This window comes from Falco punctatus (assembly GCF_963210335.1).
Source record: "Falco punctatus genome assembly, chromosome: 2".
NCBI lineage: Eukaryota > Metazoa > Chordata > Aves > Falconiformes > Falconidae > Falco > Falco punctatus.
In genome coordinates this window covers 97,653,705-97,672,909 of record NC_137581.1, presented here as the reverse complement: position 1 = coordinate 97,672,909, position 19,205 = coordinate 97,653,705, and the positions used below count along the sequence as shown (strand labels likewise).

Below are 19,205 nucleotides of genomic sequence, written 5' to 3'. Positions count from 1 at the left end.
GTTTTTCCCTGTAGAATGAGCTCCTGTGTTTGCTGCCTTCTTAGGATAACAGCTGAGCTGTTGTCACTGTGTGAAGTTAAGGAAACTGACTTCAGGACTAAGCTTTCTCCTGTCTGACACAAGGTGTGCATTTAGCTACATATGAACATGGGTCGGAAAGAGAAAAAATCAGGACAAAATCATCCATAACTTCATTAATTATGAAGAATACTAATGGTTCAAGACAGACTTCCATGGCTCTTTGAGGTACTTCTATGTTTTTTCTTTCATAATTAGTAGATTTTCTAGGATTTATTTGTAGCTTCACGAGGAAAAATGGAAGCTTAAAGCATTTTTCTGACTTTGATCTTGTTAAGATTACTCACCGTTTCTCTTTTAGATAGGAAGTATTTAACCAATAAAAACATAGACGTGTAATTGCCTAGTAAGACTATACAAAGAAGAGATTTAAAACAGAAAAATTATTAGGTTACGAACACAAGCAGCCATATATAGTCCAATGAGGAAATCTGGGACGAGGTATGTATAGGATTAGTACTAATACAGATGAAGACAGGCAGGAGACTATCTAAAAGGGATGTTTTCCTATGGAACAGACTGACCCAAGTAAAAGTACTTATTAGCCTTCCTAACCCAGAAGCCACCTTTGCAAACATTCCTTGGTTACCCCTCATTAGCGTAGTGAACATGAATGGAACAGGCTGCAACACCAGAAACATTTCCCACATCTGTTCTAGATCGCTTTCAGCAACAAACACACTGCTATTTTATCAGGTATGGAAAATGCACTTAAAACTAGAGATTTTACAATCAAAGTTCTGTCAAGGCTCAAACATTGAAATAGTGAGTTTAGTAAATAAATACAGACCTAAACACAAAACTGGATTAAGAAGCTTTTAAGTTTACAAATATAAATAGAAAGAAATTACAACCAATTCACGCAATTATGGAGACTAAACCAGAAAGCGAATAGACTCACTCTTAATAAGGCTGCATCTCTACTGGAAAGATGTACTCTGCTTAGAAGAAATGGGTTTCCTTAAACTTTACAGCTGATAGTTTCAAGGTCATACAGCAGAGGGATTGGGGAAATGGGTGGTATTCACAGAACCTGAATGCTTAGAAGCAGCCTTGGCTTCTTACATAAAACAAAGACACTGTGCCTATCCTCCTGATCTCCTTTTTGAAAATATTTCCCAAATATGCTAATTGATAACATAATACCCCCTTTTTCAAACAAGATACCATTTCTCACACAAACAACACTGCCTTAGACATAGCTGGCTGAAAATAATGCAATACTGAACATGCTTTACTATGCTTCCTTAGGACTAATTGAAGAGAAAAAAGACTTGCATCCTTCTACTTTGAGTAGGTCATACACAATCAAAACACATCTATAAAATGGCAGTAACTGAAAAATCTCGACTCTTGGTATACATGCAGCAGCATCCACTCTGAACACGTCTGTTCTCATTCAACTTTTATGCTCCAACACAAAAAACCCCTCACCTTTATCAGAGTGAACATGTCTTCATTAATATGATTTTACTCTTCCTGAAAAATCTGACATTATCCTATCATAAACCTATGAAGGTCAATTTCTGAAGCAACTGACATTACCTGTGGATAACTGGCTAGCTGAAAAAGGTCTCATAGACATAGTCCAGCTGGCTGGACAAAAATGCACATCGCTCTCAGCTTATCTGAAGTAGAGCAAAATACACTGGTTTTGGCTGTCCTTGTTACACAATAACAGGAAGATTTCGGTGGGAAAAGAATGTTGCAGGTGGGAACAGATAACTACAGAAGAGAAACTAGGGGCAGGCTTGGTATTTAGGCAACTAACCAATAATGAGCTTAACTTTTGTAATATGTATGAGCTAATTATAAGAAGGCATAAAAGGTGACTGTAAGAGACAATAAATGAAGTCTGCTGATCACTCATACTGAGTGACTGTGTCTTCCCTCCATCGCGACAATTACCTGTGGTTCTTGGGGCTCAATAAACATGATAATGCATATGTTCCTGTGGATAACGTTAACACATGCTGAAAGAAGTCAGATTTTTATGGATTAAAGAGCATAGCAAACTGTGACAGTGTTGATGCTCAAAAGCAACGTGCATCGTCAGTAAATGAAATTTGCATTCAATAACCTCCTCCTTTAAAAGCAACTCTTAAAAATCTGCATCCAGGTAAAAGATTTGTACAGACTTGCTAAATATACATGGCACCATTATTGCTCAGAAAAGTATCAATTAGAAGATGTACATTGTTTCTGAAAGCCTGTGAGTAGCTCCAAGCCCCCAGAACACTAAGTGAAAAAAAGCTGTTTCAAGTTTATACCAGAATGCCAGAAGAGGTGTTACCATTGGATCTGAGACTTCGGCCCTAGCAGATCAGTGTGAAAGAAAGCAATTTCTTATATAGCATTATCTACTATTTCTATTCATGCTGAAAGTTATCCTCTGCATGTACGAGTATGCAAGTGAGCCAGGCACAGGTCCCTTGGTGGCAAAAACGTAACATTCAGTTTTACATGCAAAAATGCTGTCCTGCAGACCCAGAAATCATGCAAGCTATCCCATTCTCACTGTATGCAGAACCTCATGGATCTAGAAAGAGTTGCTGTTCTAAAATGAAAGTAAGATGTTTTACATCAGCACTTCTAAAAATTTCATTAAAAATAAAAAGCAGTAACATAAGAATTCAATTCCCGCCACATGAATCTTAATCTGATGCAACCTACGTATGAATATAAATCTGGTGGTTATGTGTTAAAGACACTTTCAAACAGCTAAAGCAGATACTTTTTAAAAAACCTTATTTGTCACCTCCATAGATTTTCACTGGGTTTTGGGGAATTCTATAATTTCATACATCTTTAATTCAATCTCCAGGTTTTAAGTATTAAGAAATAAACTTAAAACACACACTCAAGGACAAGACTCTTTGCATTTTAAATAAAAGGTTGTGGATTTTAGCATTTAGGCATTAAGTCTGAAGATCCTGAACTTGCACTTTAGTCAAAGCAAGGCGAATGGTAAAATAAGATACATGAGTCTGAGTTCATTACCTGCTGACTCACTTCAATATCTCTCCAATAGACTGGGTCGGGTTTTTTGCAGATAATCAGGTTGTTACAGCATTCCAAGAAATTCAGAAATGAGCTCTTGACAAAAGTTTCAAGAAAATATATTTTTTATTCAGCAGAGGCAGAAATCCTAGTAAATACAATAATTTCTTACATCCTTCTTTACAACATACTTTTATGTTCAAACATCACACTTCTGTTACAGATTTCAACTAGTATTTCAAATTTTGAAAGACCACATTCACTGAAAAAGGCAAAATACTTTTAGTGTTAAAAAATACACGTATCAGAGTAAAAGAGTTGCAAATGTTTTATTTCTTGTGGCTCGTGGTAAGCATTCAAGCCCTTTAGAACACTGCAAGATACGTAGTAGTGATCAGTAATATTGCAAGCATCCAATTAGCACACACAACTATTATATTAAGAAATACATTGTACCATGAAAGATTGTAATCTTTCATGGTACAATGTTGATTTCTCTCTCAAGTAACATTGAAAGACTTTTCCAAACTTCTGTAATTACAGCAACACAGGCTTTTTACAAATTCCACATTCAAGTCCTCAGCTGCAGCAAAATGGATCTAAGCCTAAACCCCCTCAAAACAACTACCAGGCAAGAACAATTCCCACTCTGAGATGTTCATACAGGTCTTTGGAGTGCAACTGATACTTTCTCAGAAAAAGCAGTTGCAATTCCATTGGGCCTTTTATTTTCATGAACAGGAATTAGGACAACAATCCCTGAGATCCTGTAGGATGCCTGTAGCCATGTTTTGACAGCCATCAGGTTTTGTTCATTTTCTACGTACCATCTATTCAAACCAGTTTTCTTTCAGTAAAAATAATACAGCATCATCGAATCCATTTTGGTATAACAATTCCATTTCCTCCTGGTTTGGTGGGAACAAAGCTTGCTTAAGTCTTACTAGATTGGTCTGAGACAGCTGCAACAGAGCAAGAAGCTATAAATTAGTTTATTAAAGCAACTTACCTAGACTTGACTGTGTTGCTATCTGTTCTGTCACATCTGTTTCACGCAGCATACGTGAAAACAAAAGACTAGCACGGCTATGTCGACACTAGTAAATTAACCATGTCCAGGTACACTGCTGAGCACCAAGACAAACTGGCACAAATGGTCTGCATATATGCTATTAAATTCACAGCCTCCAAGACAGACTGCCTGTAAAACTGCCCAAAGTTTCTGAAACGTTTTAACTTTGGAAGCATTCCCAGAACTGTCTGGCAGAGTGGTAGCTGGCACATGATAAACTTGTGCAAGGAAATATTTTGACAGCTTACTAGTGCAAACAACCACATTCTTGGGAACATTCCCAGGAAATGTTTAACATACGAATATAAATGTAGTTTGTATTGCCAACAAATTAAGAACTACTCAGCATCTCAAGTGGTCACTTTGATGGTGTAAGAAGATTTCAGAACTTTGCTCTTGAATACATGTATTACTAAATTGTTTACAACAAAATTAAAAAATTAATTAATGTTCTGAACACTCCATTTATATGATTAATTTATTATTTTTTTTACACAATTTTGCAAAACAATATCAAAATAATCCTCACTATTTGAAGAAAGCAATTATTCCAAGTTCTGACACCAATAGATGGAGGAAGTTCAAAGACAGAGAAAACTGTTCACATTCCAATACAGCTAAAGGAAGACAGAAAACTCTTCATTTCATGTAGATTAGAGTATTGCTGGAAAATTTTTATTCTTGGTGCACATTTTTACAGCTCTAAAAGCTAAAAGTGCTTCAAATGGAATAGTTTAAAAAGTTGCCTGAGATTCTGCACAAGTCTGAATTTGCATGACCCTAGAAGCAATGTAACTGCAATTACTTTACAATCTCTAATCTAATCACCAGCTCATTTTCCCTCCTTTAAATGCACTAGATATTATATAAATCACGACCAACATGTAAACAATTGCATAATTTTCAATATGTATGAAATCAATAATATCATACTTTTCGATCATTTATCAAGTACTACCATGCTTAAAATCTCTGTGAAACATTATAAATATTCAGAAATTCGTTCAATTTAGGATGACATTACCTGACACTGATTTTACTTAAATTAAGAACACTTATTAGGAACTGTCTAAAAGAAACTAAGAAAAAAGTATCAATTAGCGCTATCTTCATTTTTTTTTCCTAAGGCACTTTTGTTAACAGCTGGGTCTACCAGTATTCAGTATTTTCTTGTATCAAGTCAAAGGAAGCAGCACTGTGGTTAAAGTCTGTGAGACAACAAAGCTTGCAAAGACAGAAATGTCAACGATGAAAAGGAGGCCAGCCATAAAAATCAGTCTTTGCCTGTATTTCAATATACAGAAGTGTTTCTATAACATCTAACAAAATAACTTCTGGAAATGCGTTGTCACAAATAAGCTTTCAAGCGATGAGGTGACAAGTCACTGTACACTAGGGGTCCTCAAACTACGGCCCACGGGCCGGATATGGCCCCCCAGGGTCCTCAATCCGGCCCCCGGTATTTACAGAACCCCCCCGCCCCCCCGCCGGGGCCTGGGGGGGGAAACCAAGCAGCTGCAGATGACGGCCTGCCACTGCATCCGTGCGCCGGCCCCCTGTTTAAAAAAGTTTGAGGACCCCTGTATGTACACCATTTCAAATGTATGACTTAAACTTGTATTTAAAATTCAATTAGAGTAGCTGATTTCAGTAAGTATAATGGGATGTTCTGAAGTTGCCTCTCCTGAGGGATTTTACAGAAGACTTTATTTGTATTTTTTTCCTATAAACACTCTGCCTAGCCAAACACAGCTGATCCCCAAAGCAAGCCTAGATTATTTACATTCAACAGCCTGTGATAATTTGTTCAGTTTTGTACTAGATCAATACTGTCCAACTTCTTTATTCTACATATTCCTTCCTTTATGTTTAAAAGTTTACCTCCATTTGCAAAACAAAAAATGCCAAAACATTAAGTCGATATATAAACAAAAAACAGACAAAAATAAGCTAACCTTAAACTGCACAACTACCTTTTCTTCTTCTGAGGTTACTAAATAACAAGCAACTCACCATTATATCTTGTTTTGCAAATTTAACATAAAGATCCAGACGTCCTTTATCCTGTGGACAGATATCTAATCGACCGCTGAAGGGAGAAACCGTCACAGTTCTTCCAACAGGAAAGATAGGAAGGCCATTGGTAAGGCCACCATCAACCCACTTCTATTGGAAACAACGACATATTTTCAAAGTAACCTTAACACAGCATGATCATAACCAAATACTACATCCTTCCTTTCCCTCCCTCCTCCATCCTACCCTCAACAAAGCTTACGAGTTTCCTTCTTGGAATACCATGAACAAGCTTGAGTAAGAGGCACAAAAATCAAGGACCTGACAAAGTACACACAGAGTGTTTAATCAAGGAGCATTTGACATAATGTGTAAGTATGTGGGTAATATATTTGCCAAGCTACTGCAAAGGCTCATTAGTTCATCTAATGATAAAATGCTGCATATAGAATTTTTCTCAACATATACATGAAAAAGTAGGATTGTTGTTATTATATGTGAACCATATCAGAAATGTATACTCCTCTAAAACATTACTCTGATTCAAACCAGGAGCTGGACAATCTGTATGTGCATGTAAACTGACTCTACAAGCCAAACCAAGCATGACTCCTCTCTTCTTCCTCAGAGCCTCTTGTCTTACATACACAGTACAAGACAGCATTAGCTGGAAAGCAGAGGGTAACGGTGGAAAGGAGCTAAGAACTGTGGCACAAAATAGGGAGCAGACATCAAGTCTGCTACAGGAACTGAGTATAGGAAAGAATGAGAAAGAAAAAACAAAAGCAACCAATTTCTTTCTTACAAAGCCATTTCTTGGTTCTAAATGCAGTCTAGAGACAAAAGCCCATTCCAATATAAGCAGGGACAGTTGTGACATCTCTTGCCAATATATTTTATACATTCGTATTTCTTCCTGTGCTTACATACACAACCCAAAAATCAACATCAGTCTACTGGCTAGATGCACTGACTGACCATATATGAGGTCTAGTGATCAGATGCATCTCACCGAACTTTATCCTACAGACAATGAGTCATTCTACACTTCCTTTACTGCCAAGGGAGAAAACCACTTCTAGCATGTGATTCACTTAATCCTAAAGTAGGTATTTACATCTGATTTGAATTGTGCTGAAAAAGTGCTTTCTTCTCCACTAATTATAAAAGACACCTAATGCTGTAATTGTAAGATTCACATCAGTGTTTAAGGGTTTGACCTCCCCAGAGGTAACTAAATACTCCAGGATATCATCTTCAAATTTCATTAACACAGAACACTAAAAATAAATGGCAAATTGTACCAGTACTCTTCAGCGCCAATCAAGCAGAAGATTACTTTTCTACTGTACAGAATATTATGTGTGGCCATCATAATATGGCAAAATAATGCAACTATTCCCCATAATATTCTTGAAAACACCCACAGGAATTTAGTCACAAACGTTTTAAAAGAATAATAAAATCTCCCACAAAAAGTATATTACTGGGAAGTTGATTTATGACAACAACATTAAATTTGTCTTCGAACTGTTAGCAAGGCACTAGCTTTCAGTGTACTGACTGCTATACAATGAGCATTATCTCAGGTTACAGTGTTTGCTCTTCAGAAGTCCGTGAGATTCTCTGAGGTCATCACTTGCTTGTATAGATCCCTCTCAGCTGTGTCCTTTACTCTTGCTTAAAGCACAAGTACTTTTAACTCTATAGGTATAGATTTCTCCTAGTGCCACATTTGACTTCAGGCAACCAAAGGAGTTTGTTGTCACTTGTCCCTTGTTCCACTGTCAAGTCCCATACCTGGTGATACATGGATTTACTCTATTTTACACATGAATACATAGCGAACACACACATCGCCACCACCCCAAATGGTATGTGCTTTGCCCACCCCCCACCCCCACTTCTTCACTCTCTCAGGTGAATGTCATGCTCCTGAGCTTATAATATAATCTACAAACATTCACATTCAGTAGTGTATATGGCCCTAACACTATTATTTCATAATATGCTTCAGAGCTTGATTCTTGACATTAGCTTATACAGGTACCCACAATTCACCATTGAATTACTTTAATTTCCACAACAAAACTCTGTATTTCTTAATGCTTAGGATTGAGAAAAGGAGGAAAAAAATAATACCAAAACCATTTAAAGATACCTTTCAGATTTCTCAAACTCCTAGTACACCATTTGGTGTCTTAACTGCAAGTAAAGCAGCAAAATATCTTAACATTTCTAACACCAACTTTGTGTGTGTGTCTACAGTCATTTATTATTGATTTATATGCCATGTTCCCTGGAATACTATGTGGCCTTTTGTTGTGATTCCCATGGTGAGAACAGTGGAGTCCCTGTCTAAGCCACGTTGGACACCATAGCAGATGGCTAATGTCTTTCACAAGTCTAGCTTAGTACTTTTACAACTTATTTTAAAATTAAATCATTTATGAAGGCAAGGGCAATACTTTTTATTAAGCACTACCTTTTGTGGATTCTGTTACTACTGGCCAATGTCCCTCCATTTTTTTTTCTTTCAAGCATTTGGGTGAAGCTGCTTACTAGTCAAAAATATTTTAGCTTCACAGTCCGTCATGTTACACAGTTGAAAGAAAACATTTATATGCTGCAAATAAAGAGATGTAATGCTCCAGATTCTTTTAATTCCATTAACCAATTCTTGAAAAGTCCTTCTCAGCTGATGAAGCACATTCCTGGTAACTTCTGAATTAGTTTCTCTTTTGCAAGTACAGTCCAAAGACAGAGAAAGTTCTGAAAGAGTGTGCAACAAAAACCAAACCAGACAATGAAATTGAGAATGAAGGCTGGACCTAACAGAATTTACCCATTTACCAGTAGATTTTTTTTTACAATGCTGTTCACTAAGAACAACAGTGACACAAACTACAGCCTCTTAAATAGATACAGTCAACTCAATCACCTGCAGGTCTTTATCTGGTTTAAAAATTAACCTTGCCAGAGGTTCAGAGGACACCAAACCAACTCAAAGAAAGATAATTTCACATGCAGCAGGTCTGCTGTGATGTTATTGAAAGCCTAGTCCAAAGACACCTTAAATCCCCAAACCACGTAATAAACTAGCCCAATCTGGTTAAGACCATTAAGGTCTATAAATTCTTAGATGTTATCTTACACTCTCTTTTCCTTCAGATTTTTTTAGGTTCATCAGACCAGAAGAAAACATGCTTGTGAACTGACTGATGTTATGTCTATGCTACCATGTAATTTCACTTATTCCCTCCGGAAGTCTAGCCTCCAAGCATACATACTAAAGGTATGCTAGCTAACTCCATTGAGCCAAATGATTCCCAAAAAGTATTCTTCCTAAAAATAACCCTTAAGGTGCAATGCTGCAAACAGTTTACCCTAGAGTTCACCCTTTAAGAGGAGTACAGTATGGACAGGCTAGCAATGAGTTTGGCTATTTTCTGACACTATTCCATCAGAAGTGTACCATACTCCCTTACATACCGCACATCACGTACCTCTGAGAACATACTTAAATACATTTTAAAAACACCCCCAGATGACCTGGTGATATGTATGCAGGTGACGTATGTAGCCCACAGAAGATTCAGATCAACTGTTCTGAAGCACAGGTAAGGCCAGTAGACTTGAGCGGCCAGCAGAGAGTAAACTTGATTCCATGCTGTTATGGACCATATGGCCTAAGGAATTTACTCCCTGAAAGTAGTGTAAATGCAGACAGACAGGACATTGGCCTGTTACAGTAAAGCTTTTGGGAAACTTGGAATATGATACCAACTTGATAGGTGGCCTCACAGGGCCAAATCAATATCCAATCCATCTTACTGACTTCAGTGCTTACCATGTCTGGATCATGAGGTTACCTGTCTTGTATCTGGCTCTACAGCACACGTTTTGTGGCCCCTATTACTCACCCACATATCCTCATTATCCACTATTCCACACCAAGGCGATACTATTGCAAGAGATATTCTAAGGTTTTTGCTCTCACTGCGCTCTGAGTGTTTTGGACTAAAGAATGAAAGTCACCTACATTTACAGGCAGCAGCTTTCTCAAAAGAAAAATAAATATCCCCAAACCACAAATGCACCAATGCACTGTTTTACATAACACGAGATGAGAAAAGTCAGTGCAGACAAGCAGAACTAATCACTCCAACAAATGATAATAAATGAAAGCAGCCTCGTTCCCAGAAACTGCCTTTTCTGAGTCTCACTTAAGGGGAGTAGTACGAAGCTTTGGCAATAACAAGCTTTCAAGTAACCAGCTTCTGTGAAACATTCACTGATTTCACTTTTGAATGCAAAAAATAAAGTTAGGAAGAAATAAGAACTCTCCACTAGGAAGAGGCTGCAGTTGTTTCAGTACATACTGCAGTACCTACACAAGTCATAATTGCAGTGTCCATCCAGTAAAATGGGTTTTAACTAAGTTTTGGACAAAACCCTGAGCCAACTTTTCGATTTCTTAATTGAAAGAACAATAGAAAAAATGTAACAACGACAGTGCCTTCCCTTTAACTAATGACAGAATGAACCTAAAAAAAACCATGTATGCCCTCTGAACTGCACAAGCGACATATAAATACTCCAACACCATTTCCAGACCCTGGGAAGTGGCAAGCAGTCTCTGTTTGACTCAAACAGTCAGGCAATACTGATTTAAACTCTTCAAACACTTTAGCTGATATGTATTGCTGTATACATAATTCTAAAGCCAACAAGCTTTACAACATAAAAAACTTCAACTCTCTTGCTAGAGACAAATGCATATGGTTTTGTGGAGGTTTTTTTGGCAAGGTGGTTGTGAGGATTATAGGTCTTCTGAAGACATCATTTGGCTACATACGAGGAATAAAAATTATCACATAGCATTTTTCAGAAAGAAAAAAATGGCTATTTTCAGGCTTCTAGTAATTACAGACTAAACAATCAAAATTATTCTTAAAAAGTTAATATGTAAGAAAGATAAAAAGGTTCTTGAAGCTAAACCAAGTACAGGCAACTGTGAAAATGTTTTCTTATAGTAGTTTATACCTCTAAAAACTTCACAGCCAGATGCTATAGGGGGAAAAAAAAAAAAAATCAACAAAAAACCACACCTTTATTCCTTAATGCTTGTCCAGAGGTAAAAGATTTGAAGGCACCTCCTAAGTATGTAATTTTGTACAGAACATGAGAACAACACATACATAAACAGACACCTGTATTCTAGCACATTCAATCCGCCAAGACCTCCCTATCATTCCTTCCATTAAATATAAAAGCAGAATGGTGTGCCTTTAAATCACAAAGAAATATTTTTAAGTTGGTAACACAGCTTGTCATGAGAAGCATCTTTACTAAGTAAAGCTTCTTCTCACGGTTAAGTGTTAGACATCTTTAGGAAATAGCTTCACACTACAGAGATCATTTCAGTCTCCGCACCCACAGTTTTTGAAACAACACATTAACACTGTGAAAGATGATACGAGTTTGTTAATCTACAGTATGAACAGCAACAATAACTATTCTACAAAATAGAGTACTGCACTTGCCTTCCCTTAGGATCAAATCATTACCTCAGAAATTAAGAATGTTCTCATACAAAAAAACCAGCTGGTAGTTAAATTTAATGAAAAATTACCTCTCCTTTATATTCCACTGGCTTAATTCCTGCATAAAATGGCACAAAACTACTTGCTAGCAGGACCTAGAGAAAACAAAGCAGAAAGAATAGCAAATGAAATTGAAGAAAAGTGTCAAAACATGATTAAAACTATTCAATGGGGGGTTTTTTATGACTTGCTGACAACTCTCAAAACAAAGTATCACAACTTAACTTATTGATTAATGTGATTCAAAAGAGTATGAACTTAAGTCTTACACAACGTGAAGTAAATCTATGGCTTGGGGAAACTATGCATATAATGAAAAAAACAAAAACAAACGCAGTATAGAATAGTGTCAAAGAAGAAGCTGACCCAATTGTTCTGCTGGCATATTTATATAGTGTTTACTCAGAATAAATCAGATTTTCTAAGAATTCAAAATTTCCAAAATACTACAAACAGCATGAAAACTCATGTAGATCTTTATCAGTATTAATACTTTACATTTCATAAATCCAAGTATTAATAAATTACTGTTTGCCCTACTGTAAGCCTACATCACTGTCTACAGTAGTTCAATTTTTATTTTTACTTTTTTAGACCAAGACACCTCTTCTGTCATGTTTAGATGTGCACACATAATACCCTTCTATCTACTCACAGCATCATCTATGACAGCATGTGCATATATCTCTGTATCTATGTATCCACCCATACATATATATATGTGCACAATCAGTATAGAGTATTTCAAAGAGAAGGAGTACATGTATGGATAAAGGAGAACATACCAGAAATTTTCATATACCCAAATGTGATGATATGCATGCATGTGCTTGCATGGTGGCATGAGACACAAATCTGGTGAACAGAAGCAGGTTACAGACTGGAATATATATACTACGTGTTAAGATGATCATGTGCAAAAAAACCCCACAATCCATGGAGACTATGGAAGAAAGTGCCTGAGCTTTTTTTGGTGGAATTGTGTATATTTTTACAACAAATTAAGGTACTTCCAGTATTAAATACATCAATTCCCCTAACAAGTCTTAATTAAGACTCTGTATGAAGTCTTTAACCTTCACTTAGAGTACTTTTTTTGCCTATTTCTCTTCCCAGTGATCCAGACCACCTCAGCTTTGTCTGAGCTCAAATAAAAAGCCTTTCTCTTATTTTCCAAATGTGAAATTGTAGCCATTCCTCTAGCAGACAGGCCTTTCCCTCACAAAAGCATAAGATAAGGTCCCCTGTGAAATCATTCCTGTTCAGGTTTTCATAAGTGACATCCTACAGAGTTCTCAAGTTCCCAACATCAGTTTCTTCCTCTGACCAACTCCTCATTCCTTCAACTCCATCTCAGTAACTTTGGCCCTTTTAAACTAAGAGAAATGGGGACAAAAGTTTTGGTGAAGGAAAAGGGCTAAAACCAGATGGCCACTGCAAAGTGTGACTTCTGTTCACAAAGACTGAAGAAAGCAGTTGGCTCTCCTTATAAAGTCAGTTAGACAAGACTGAGGCTAGGAAGAATGAGTTTGAAGAACTAACACTTAGTATTTCCCTACTACTAACAGACCAGTGTGAGCTCCTGTTCACTGCTCCCACCTTTCCAAACTAAATACAAGTGTTCTGTGCCCTGCTCCCTCACAAACAAACAAATCATGCTTCTCTTCCCCTTCACCTCCAGTTTTAAGAACTGCAGGTCTAGAAAGGCTGGTATGTGATGACTGTCTTCACATATGTAAAGACTATTTCAGAAGTGGAAGACCATTAACTGCCTTCCCACATCCATTGGGGTGCAGGGATACTAAAAGAAAATAAGTTTAAAATTGTAGCAACATGTATTCAGTTTAGCCATTATGAAAAACTTCGGAATCATAAGGCTCGTTAAGCACTAAAATCAATTGTACATGAAGTTGAAAGAATCATGGCAGAGATTACAGAAGTTTTGCTGTTATGAAACAGTTTGCCCAGCAGTATCTTTATGCCTTGGATGTAGTAGATCACTTCTAAGTGTAACATGATTCTATAACCTAACAAGCTCTGTCTTCCATGCTACCGGAGCAGCCAACAACATGCAGACTGCTGTATAAATGATACACACAGAGGTGAAGGCATGCACAAGAACATGTATTATGAGATACACTGATATTTTCTGTTCTTTCAGTGTATTCCAATGACCAATGATTTGGAATTTTCTTAGTATTATTCCAAATCATTCTACTGCTAGCATACAGAACAAAAAAAAAGAACAGAAATGGTTAGGGTCAACAAAAGAGCTAAATACTAAAAAAAAAAGTATGCATTTCCAAGGTTGACTTGACACTTCTAATTGTCTTCAAGTTAGAAGATTTCACTGCAAAAAACCAACAGACCAACAGAATAATACTCTCCATGCTTGTCACTGCTGGCTACTATAGCTATAACTAACAGTGCATAATTTGAGATCAAGATTTAAAAAAACTGATACTTTCAAAGTATGCATTGGAAGTTTGCCTTTAGATTTTGCTAACAAGTGCGATTTTAAGTGTTAATTATAAAGAAGCTCTTCTTTAAGCATCCACAAAGACAGGGAAAGAACAAAGTCCTGCTTATTCTATTTCCTTCTTTATTCTGCTATAAGTTATGATTCCTCCACTAATCAATTACTAGAAAGAACATTTGCTTTACATGCATCTGAATTCCTCCTACCATTTCGTATCAGCCTGTATATACAATCCTGATCCAAATTTAAAAAGTGTCACTCAAAAGAAGAGATGGGCAGTAGAAAATATGCTTTCCAGCAACAGTTAAGATACAGTTTATATATGGTACTTAACATTACATTCGATCTATTCCCCACAAGGACCTGTGGAAAGTGTTGGATTTTATTTTTTTAACTTCCTTTTTTTTTTTTTACTTTCTTTTGTGATAAACTATAACAGAAATGGTATCAGTGAAGTAAGACATGCAAAAAGACTCAGTAAATTGTTACAAAATTTGCAGATTCTCGATTTCATTCTTATCTACTGTAACCATTAGTTACCCTGTTACATTTTAAACGTTCTTTGCCTAAAAGGTAGTACTTTAAAAACAGATACAGGAAACACACACACACAAAATCAATTTTAGCAAAACTTGCAAAACTAGCATAAAATTCTGCTTCCATTGTTTATATTATGGTTGTAGCACCACTGAGTGTGATTACTTGAGTAAAACAGTGATTTATTGTACAGCTACCAACATAATCCTAAGCCTTGAAGAAATTAAAACATTTTTATTTAATGCAGCAATATTCAGCTTCATTACCTTAATGAAGTCCTCCCTGGAGGCAAAATTGGAAATCAAGTGATTTTTCTTAGTTTTGGTGTTAGTGACTGACACATAGAGCCGGTTCTCAGCTATCTCATGAGCATTAGAAGGAAGAATAGATTCTATGCCTCCCCTAGAGTAAAGAAAATGCTAAACATCATTCACTGTCATTATTTAAAAACCTTGCAAATATATTAGGGGTGAAAGAAAAGAGTGCTGGGCACGCCACAGTGTAGAAAAAACATGCACACTCTCCATTTTCACGTACAGAGCTTCACACAGAAATTAAGATATGCATTAAGATAGGTACCGAAGTGTTTTCATAAAATCATAACCAGGTGTTACAGCACCAAAGTCCAATTTTCTAACTTCTTCTGCAAATCCACAGGCAAACTTCTTACATTTCTGGAAAATAAAAATATTTACCATTAAGGATGCTTTAGTTATGGGAAGTATGTTCATCTGTGGTATCTAAACCATACTAGCAGCTAAAGGTTAATCAAGAGAGAGCCACAAGATCAGACTGAAATATTTTCCCATAAATGTTTGGTTTGTAACAAAATGTTGACCCTTTTATAAGAACTAATTTGTAAGAAAACAAGATTTCTAATTAAAAACCAAATCAAAACCCAAACCCCCTCACATGAGTACCAGTTTAACAATCAAGGAAATTTAAAGGTTTTTCTTCTACATATTACTACTGTCAAATAATGAGTTCTCTGAACATACCATCATGAGAATGATTATTTATATTTCAAGTGTAAAGCCACCTTCTGTTTTAAAGACTACTCCAGTACTCAAACCAGACACAAGTACCTTGAGATGCCTATAAACCATAAAAAAAACCCTTACAATTCTTACAATTTCTTTTCACAAGTTGAAAAACCATGCTACTAACAAATATACATATTTAATGAATATAATAATACCATGGAAGTATTTAATGAATGGAATACTATAATGAATGATAGAAGAGAAGACACTGCAGAAAACCAGGCCACAGATTCCACTGCAGAAACCCCTTTCACACAAGCTGAAATACGTGAATGACTCCAGAAAAATAGCTTTAAGTGTGACCCGTAAGAACTCCAAAAGGACACCAAAGGAATTGGTAGCATTTATCTTTTAGCAAAAAGTTTCTGAAACAATTAATTATGATTCTGAATGCTTAAGACTCACTGTTCAGTATTTGTATTCCTCTTCTAATCCTTTCATGCTCTCTAATGATTTTAGGGACTTGGGAAAAAACTAAATCCAATCTTATGCAACTTTCTGAAATTGGTACTGAATAGATCTATTATACTCATAGTCACCTATCTAAACACGTTTATAGAGTAAAAGATCTGTCTACAGATAGTTTGGGGCTCCTGGGTTATTAGCTTCCTGCATGAAGAGTAAGTATGTCGCTAATAACAAAATAAATGATTGACGTGACTGGAAGGGGGGGCTGGGGGAGCGGTCAGAGAAAGAACCGAATATGTCCTACTGAAGAGGAGAGTACAGGATTTAATGGAAGAAAAACCAGGAAAAAGTTGGGGTGAGGATTAGTATGAGATAAGCAAGCTGACTGAAGCATTTTAATTTCCTCATACCACTCGCATGCCAGATCGCTCATGTAAATGAGACATAAATGTAGTTCTTTCATTTACTTTCTCTATATGGACTTCAAAGAAATTTATCAAAAAAGTTCATTAAGAAGTCCGTATCGCTTAAAGCAACAATCACTGTAAAGATTTGTGCTAATCAATTTCACACAGGTGAGATTTGCACCTTTACCCTACAAGGTACTTGTCATTGCCTGTTCCAAGCCAATTCAAATATATCAAGCATATGTACTAAGTCTTCAATTTATTCTCCGTTAGGCAGATAGGGTTCTTCTGTAGTCAGTCAGCTGGAAGAAGGCACATTCAGACACCTTCTCTCTCCAAACAGAGAAGAAACCCACAAAACCCTACAGAGAAGTAGCTCAAAACCATCCTCTTTATATCTCAGATGCTTTAAAAGTGATGGGGAGCTAAGAGTAACATGGAGCTGGATGAAACCAAACCTAGGTGAACAACAGAAAACTACTTCCCATATTACAAGTTACTAAGAATAGCCCGCACCTAGACTCTAAATTCTTGCTGCCAAAAGGGACAACTTCTTACAGCTACAATTTGTTTATAATTTTAGTTCTAGAAGCTTTAAACAATACAACTACATTTTAAATAGTGACTGAGGTCATGTTTAGAAATTGGACCTACTTGTACCGAGTTAACCACACCTGACATCAAACATGATTAAGGTATTTTTAGAATAAACGGGTTCTTATCTATAGCTCTATAAGCATCCCTAGAATTCTCAAGTCCCTTGCTTTTCAACAGTGACAAAAAAAGATGTGACAGAAAAACATTTGCAAACTGTCATATTAGAACAGCAACAGTCAAAACAAGAAATCTTCAGTTAGATTCTCTCCAAGATAATGAAAGGTTGTATTAGAGCTTCAAGACTAGGACATGGTGAAAGCCCTAATTATACCTTCTCTAACATAGCCATCTCTGGGGAAAGAAAAAAAGAAAAAAATAAACTGATGTAAGAGTTATATTTGTGGATATAAAATATTTCAAGTTAGCAGTGCAATAATTATCATGATAAAGACATGAAAAATTAATTCTATTCAGTACACAACACTGCCTTTATCTAAGTTCCATGGTAATTAGGAAGAATTATTCCCCCCAAAAAACAGCTCTCAATTTTCCATGTTACACGTAAGCAGTGTAACAGAACAACTAAAAAGTAAATTTAAAAAAAGGACTAAGAAGTTCATGAAACATTCTTCAGCTTGTATGAAAATGACATTTTTAAGCAAAAATCCATCAGACTCAATGTATTATAGGCTTAGTTTTGACAAACAAAAATAATAACTGCACTAATATTTTTACATAGAAAGATCTATTTAAGTTGGACCAGGCTAGAAACAAATGCTCACACCCAGAGCCTGCAATTGACAGAAAAATCTCCTTGGGCTAAGAAAAGGCTAGTTACTGTACCCATCATAGAGAAAATTTCTGTCAGAGGTATGCATTATATCAGGCAAACTTGAAACTGAACAACTAGTCAGAGGCTACAAAAAAGGAGTAACACCTGAACAGAATATAAAGCAAGGTTCTCTTCACAACAGAGTGGAACTTGTCTAATAGCAAACCATATAAAGAATGGACCTGGGGTGGTAGGGGAAGACAAGGAAGAACTTCCTGCTGAAAGCAACGAAGTATAGTTAACTCTGCAAGCTAAATTCATACCCCATCAGAAACAAATAACAACAACAACAAAAAAAAAAACAACCAAAACCAAAAACACACCAACCAAAAAAGAAAGATCAGTGGCAAAGTGTGGTATTGTTTGGGACTATTATTTGAAGTAAATGCAGTGAAACTTGTATTAAGTGAGGCCCGGAGAAACTTACCCGACACTCACCAGACTGAAACCCAAGTGTACTTAGAACAAAAATCTAACAGACCTCCTGCCCTAATAATGCTGTTTATTGTAATTCAAAATATTAAAGAAAGATCTTAACATTTTGGCAAGGCCTAGACCTTTGCATATATTAAGGCAAAGTCACTGCAGGCACTTCAGGAGGGCAAAGCAGTCTTAACCTATGGGGAAAAACAAACAAACAGAAAAGCTAATGCCCTCCCACATAACCTGTAATAGGGTAGTCATATCATATAATTTTATGTATATAAAATTATGTATATTATATAATATGACTATATGTCATAACTTATGAATAAATTATATTCATATAAGTATATATGAATATAACTTGTTTCTATATGACACCATATCCATGGTGAGAAAAAAAAAGTGGCATCTCTGGAGAAAAAAACCCAAACACACATATGCAGCATGTCAGAACAGAATTGCTGTGAGAGTTAACCCTCCCTGGCACACGGTGGGGCTACTGCTGTTAAGTCATAAACTGTACTGAGTCTAAAGGAGGCGTAAAAGCCACTTCTTGCGCTGTCTGATGGAGCACTGACAGCAAAGAAAAAAACGAGCCAGTGTGTGGTGTTCTTCAACTTTATGCAGATACACTCCATCTACCATTTTCATCTCCTTTCACAAAAGTATGAAAGGATGGTGCTATGCATTTGCTTAAGAAACCC

General features: G+C 36.4%; 1 protein-coding gene across 5 annotated transcripts in view; it reads right to left on the bottom strand.

The window, feature by feature from the left end:
- Positions 1–3,212: 3,212 nt before the first annotated feature.
- PNPLA4 (patatin like domain 4, phospholipase and triacylglycerol lipase) overlaps positions 3,213–19,205 on the bottom strand; it is a 28,411-nt gene continuing 12,418 nt past the window's right edge. For all 5 annotated transcript variants that reach the window (XM_080377655.1, XM_080377653.1, XM_080377654.1 and 2 more), the window contains 5 exons: positions 15,368–15,462; positions 15,055–15,190; positions 11,802–11,867; positions 6,164–6,316; positions 3,213–4,040 (listed from right to left, as the gene is read on the bottom strand). In XM_080377655.1, coding sequence (XP_080233781.1) covers positions 3,909–4,040; positions 6,164–6,316; positions 11,802–11,867; positions 15,055–15,190; positions 15,368–15,462 — 582 coding nt within the window. In that variant the 3' untranslated portion in view covers positions 3,213–3,908. The remainder of the gene's footprint in view (positions 4,041–6,163; positions 6,317–11,801; positions 11,868–15,054; positions 15,191–15,367; positions 15,463–19,205) is intronic.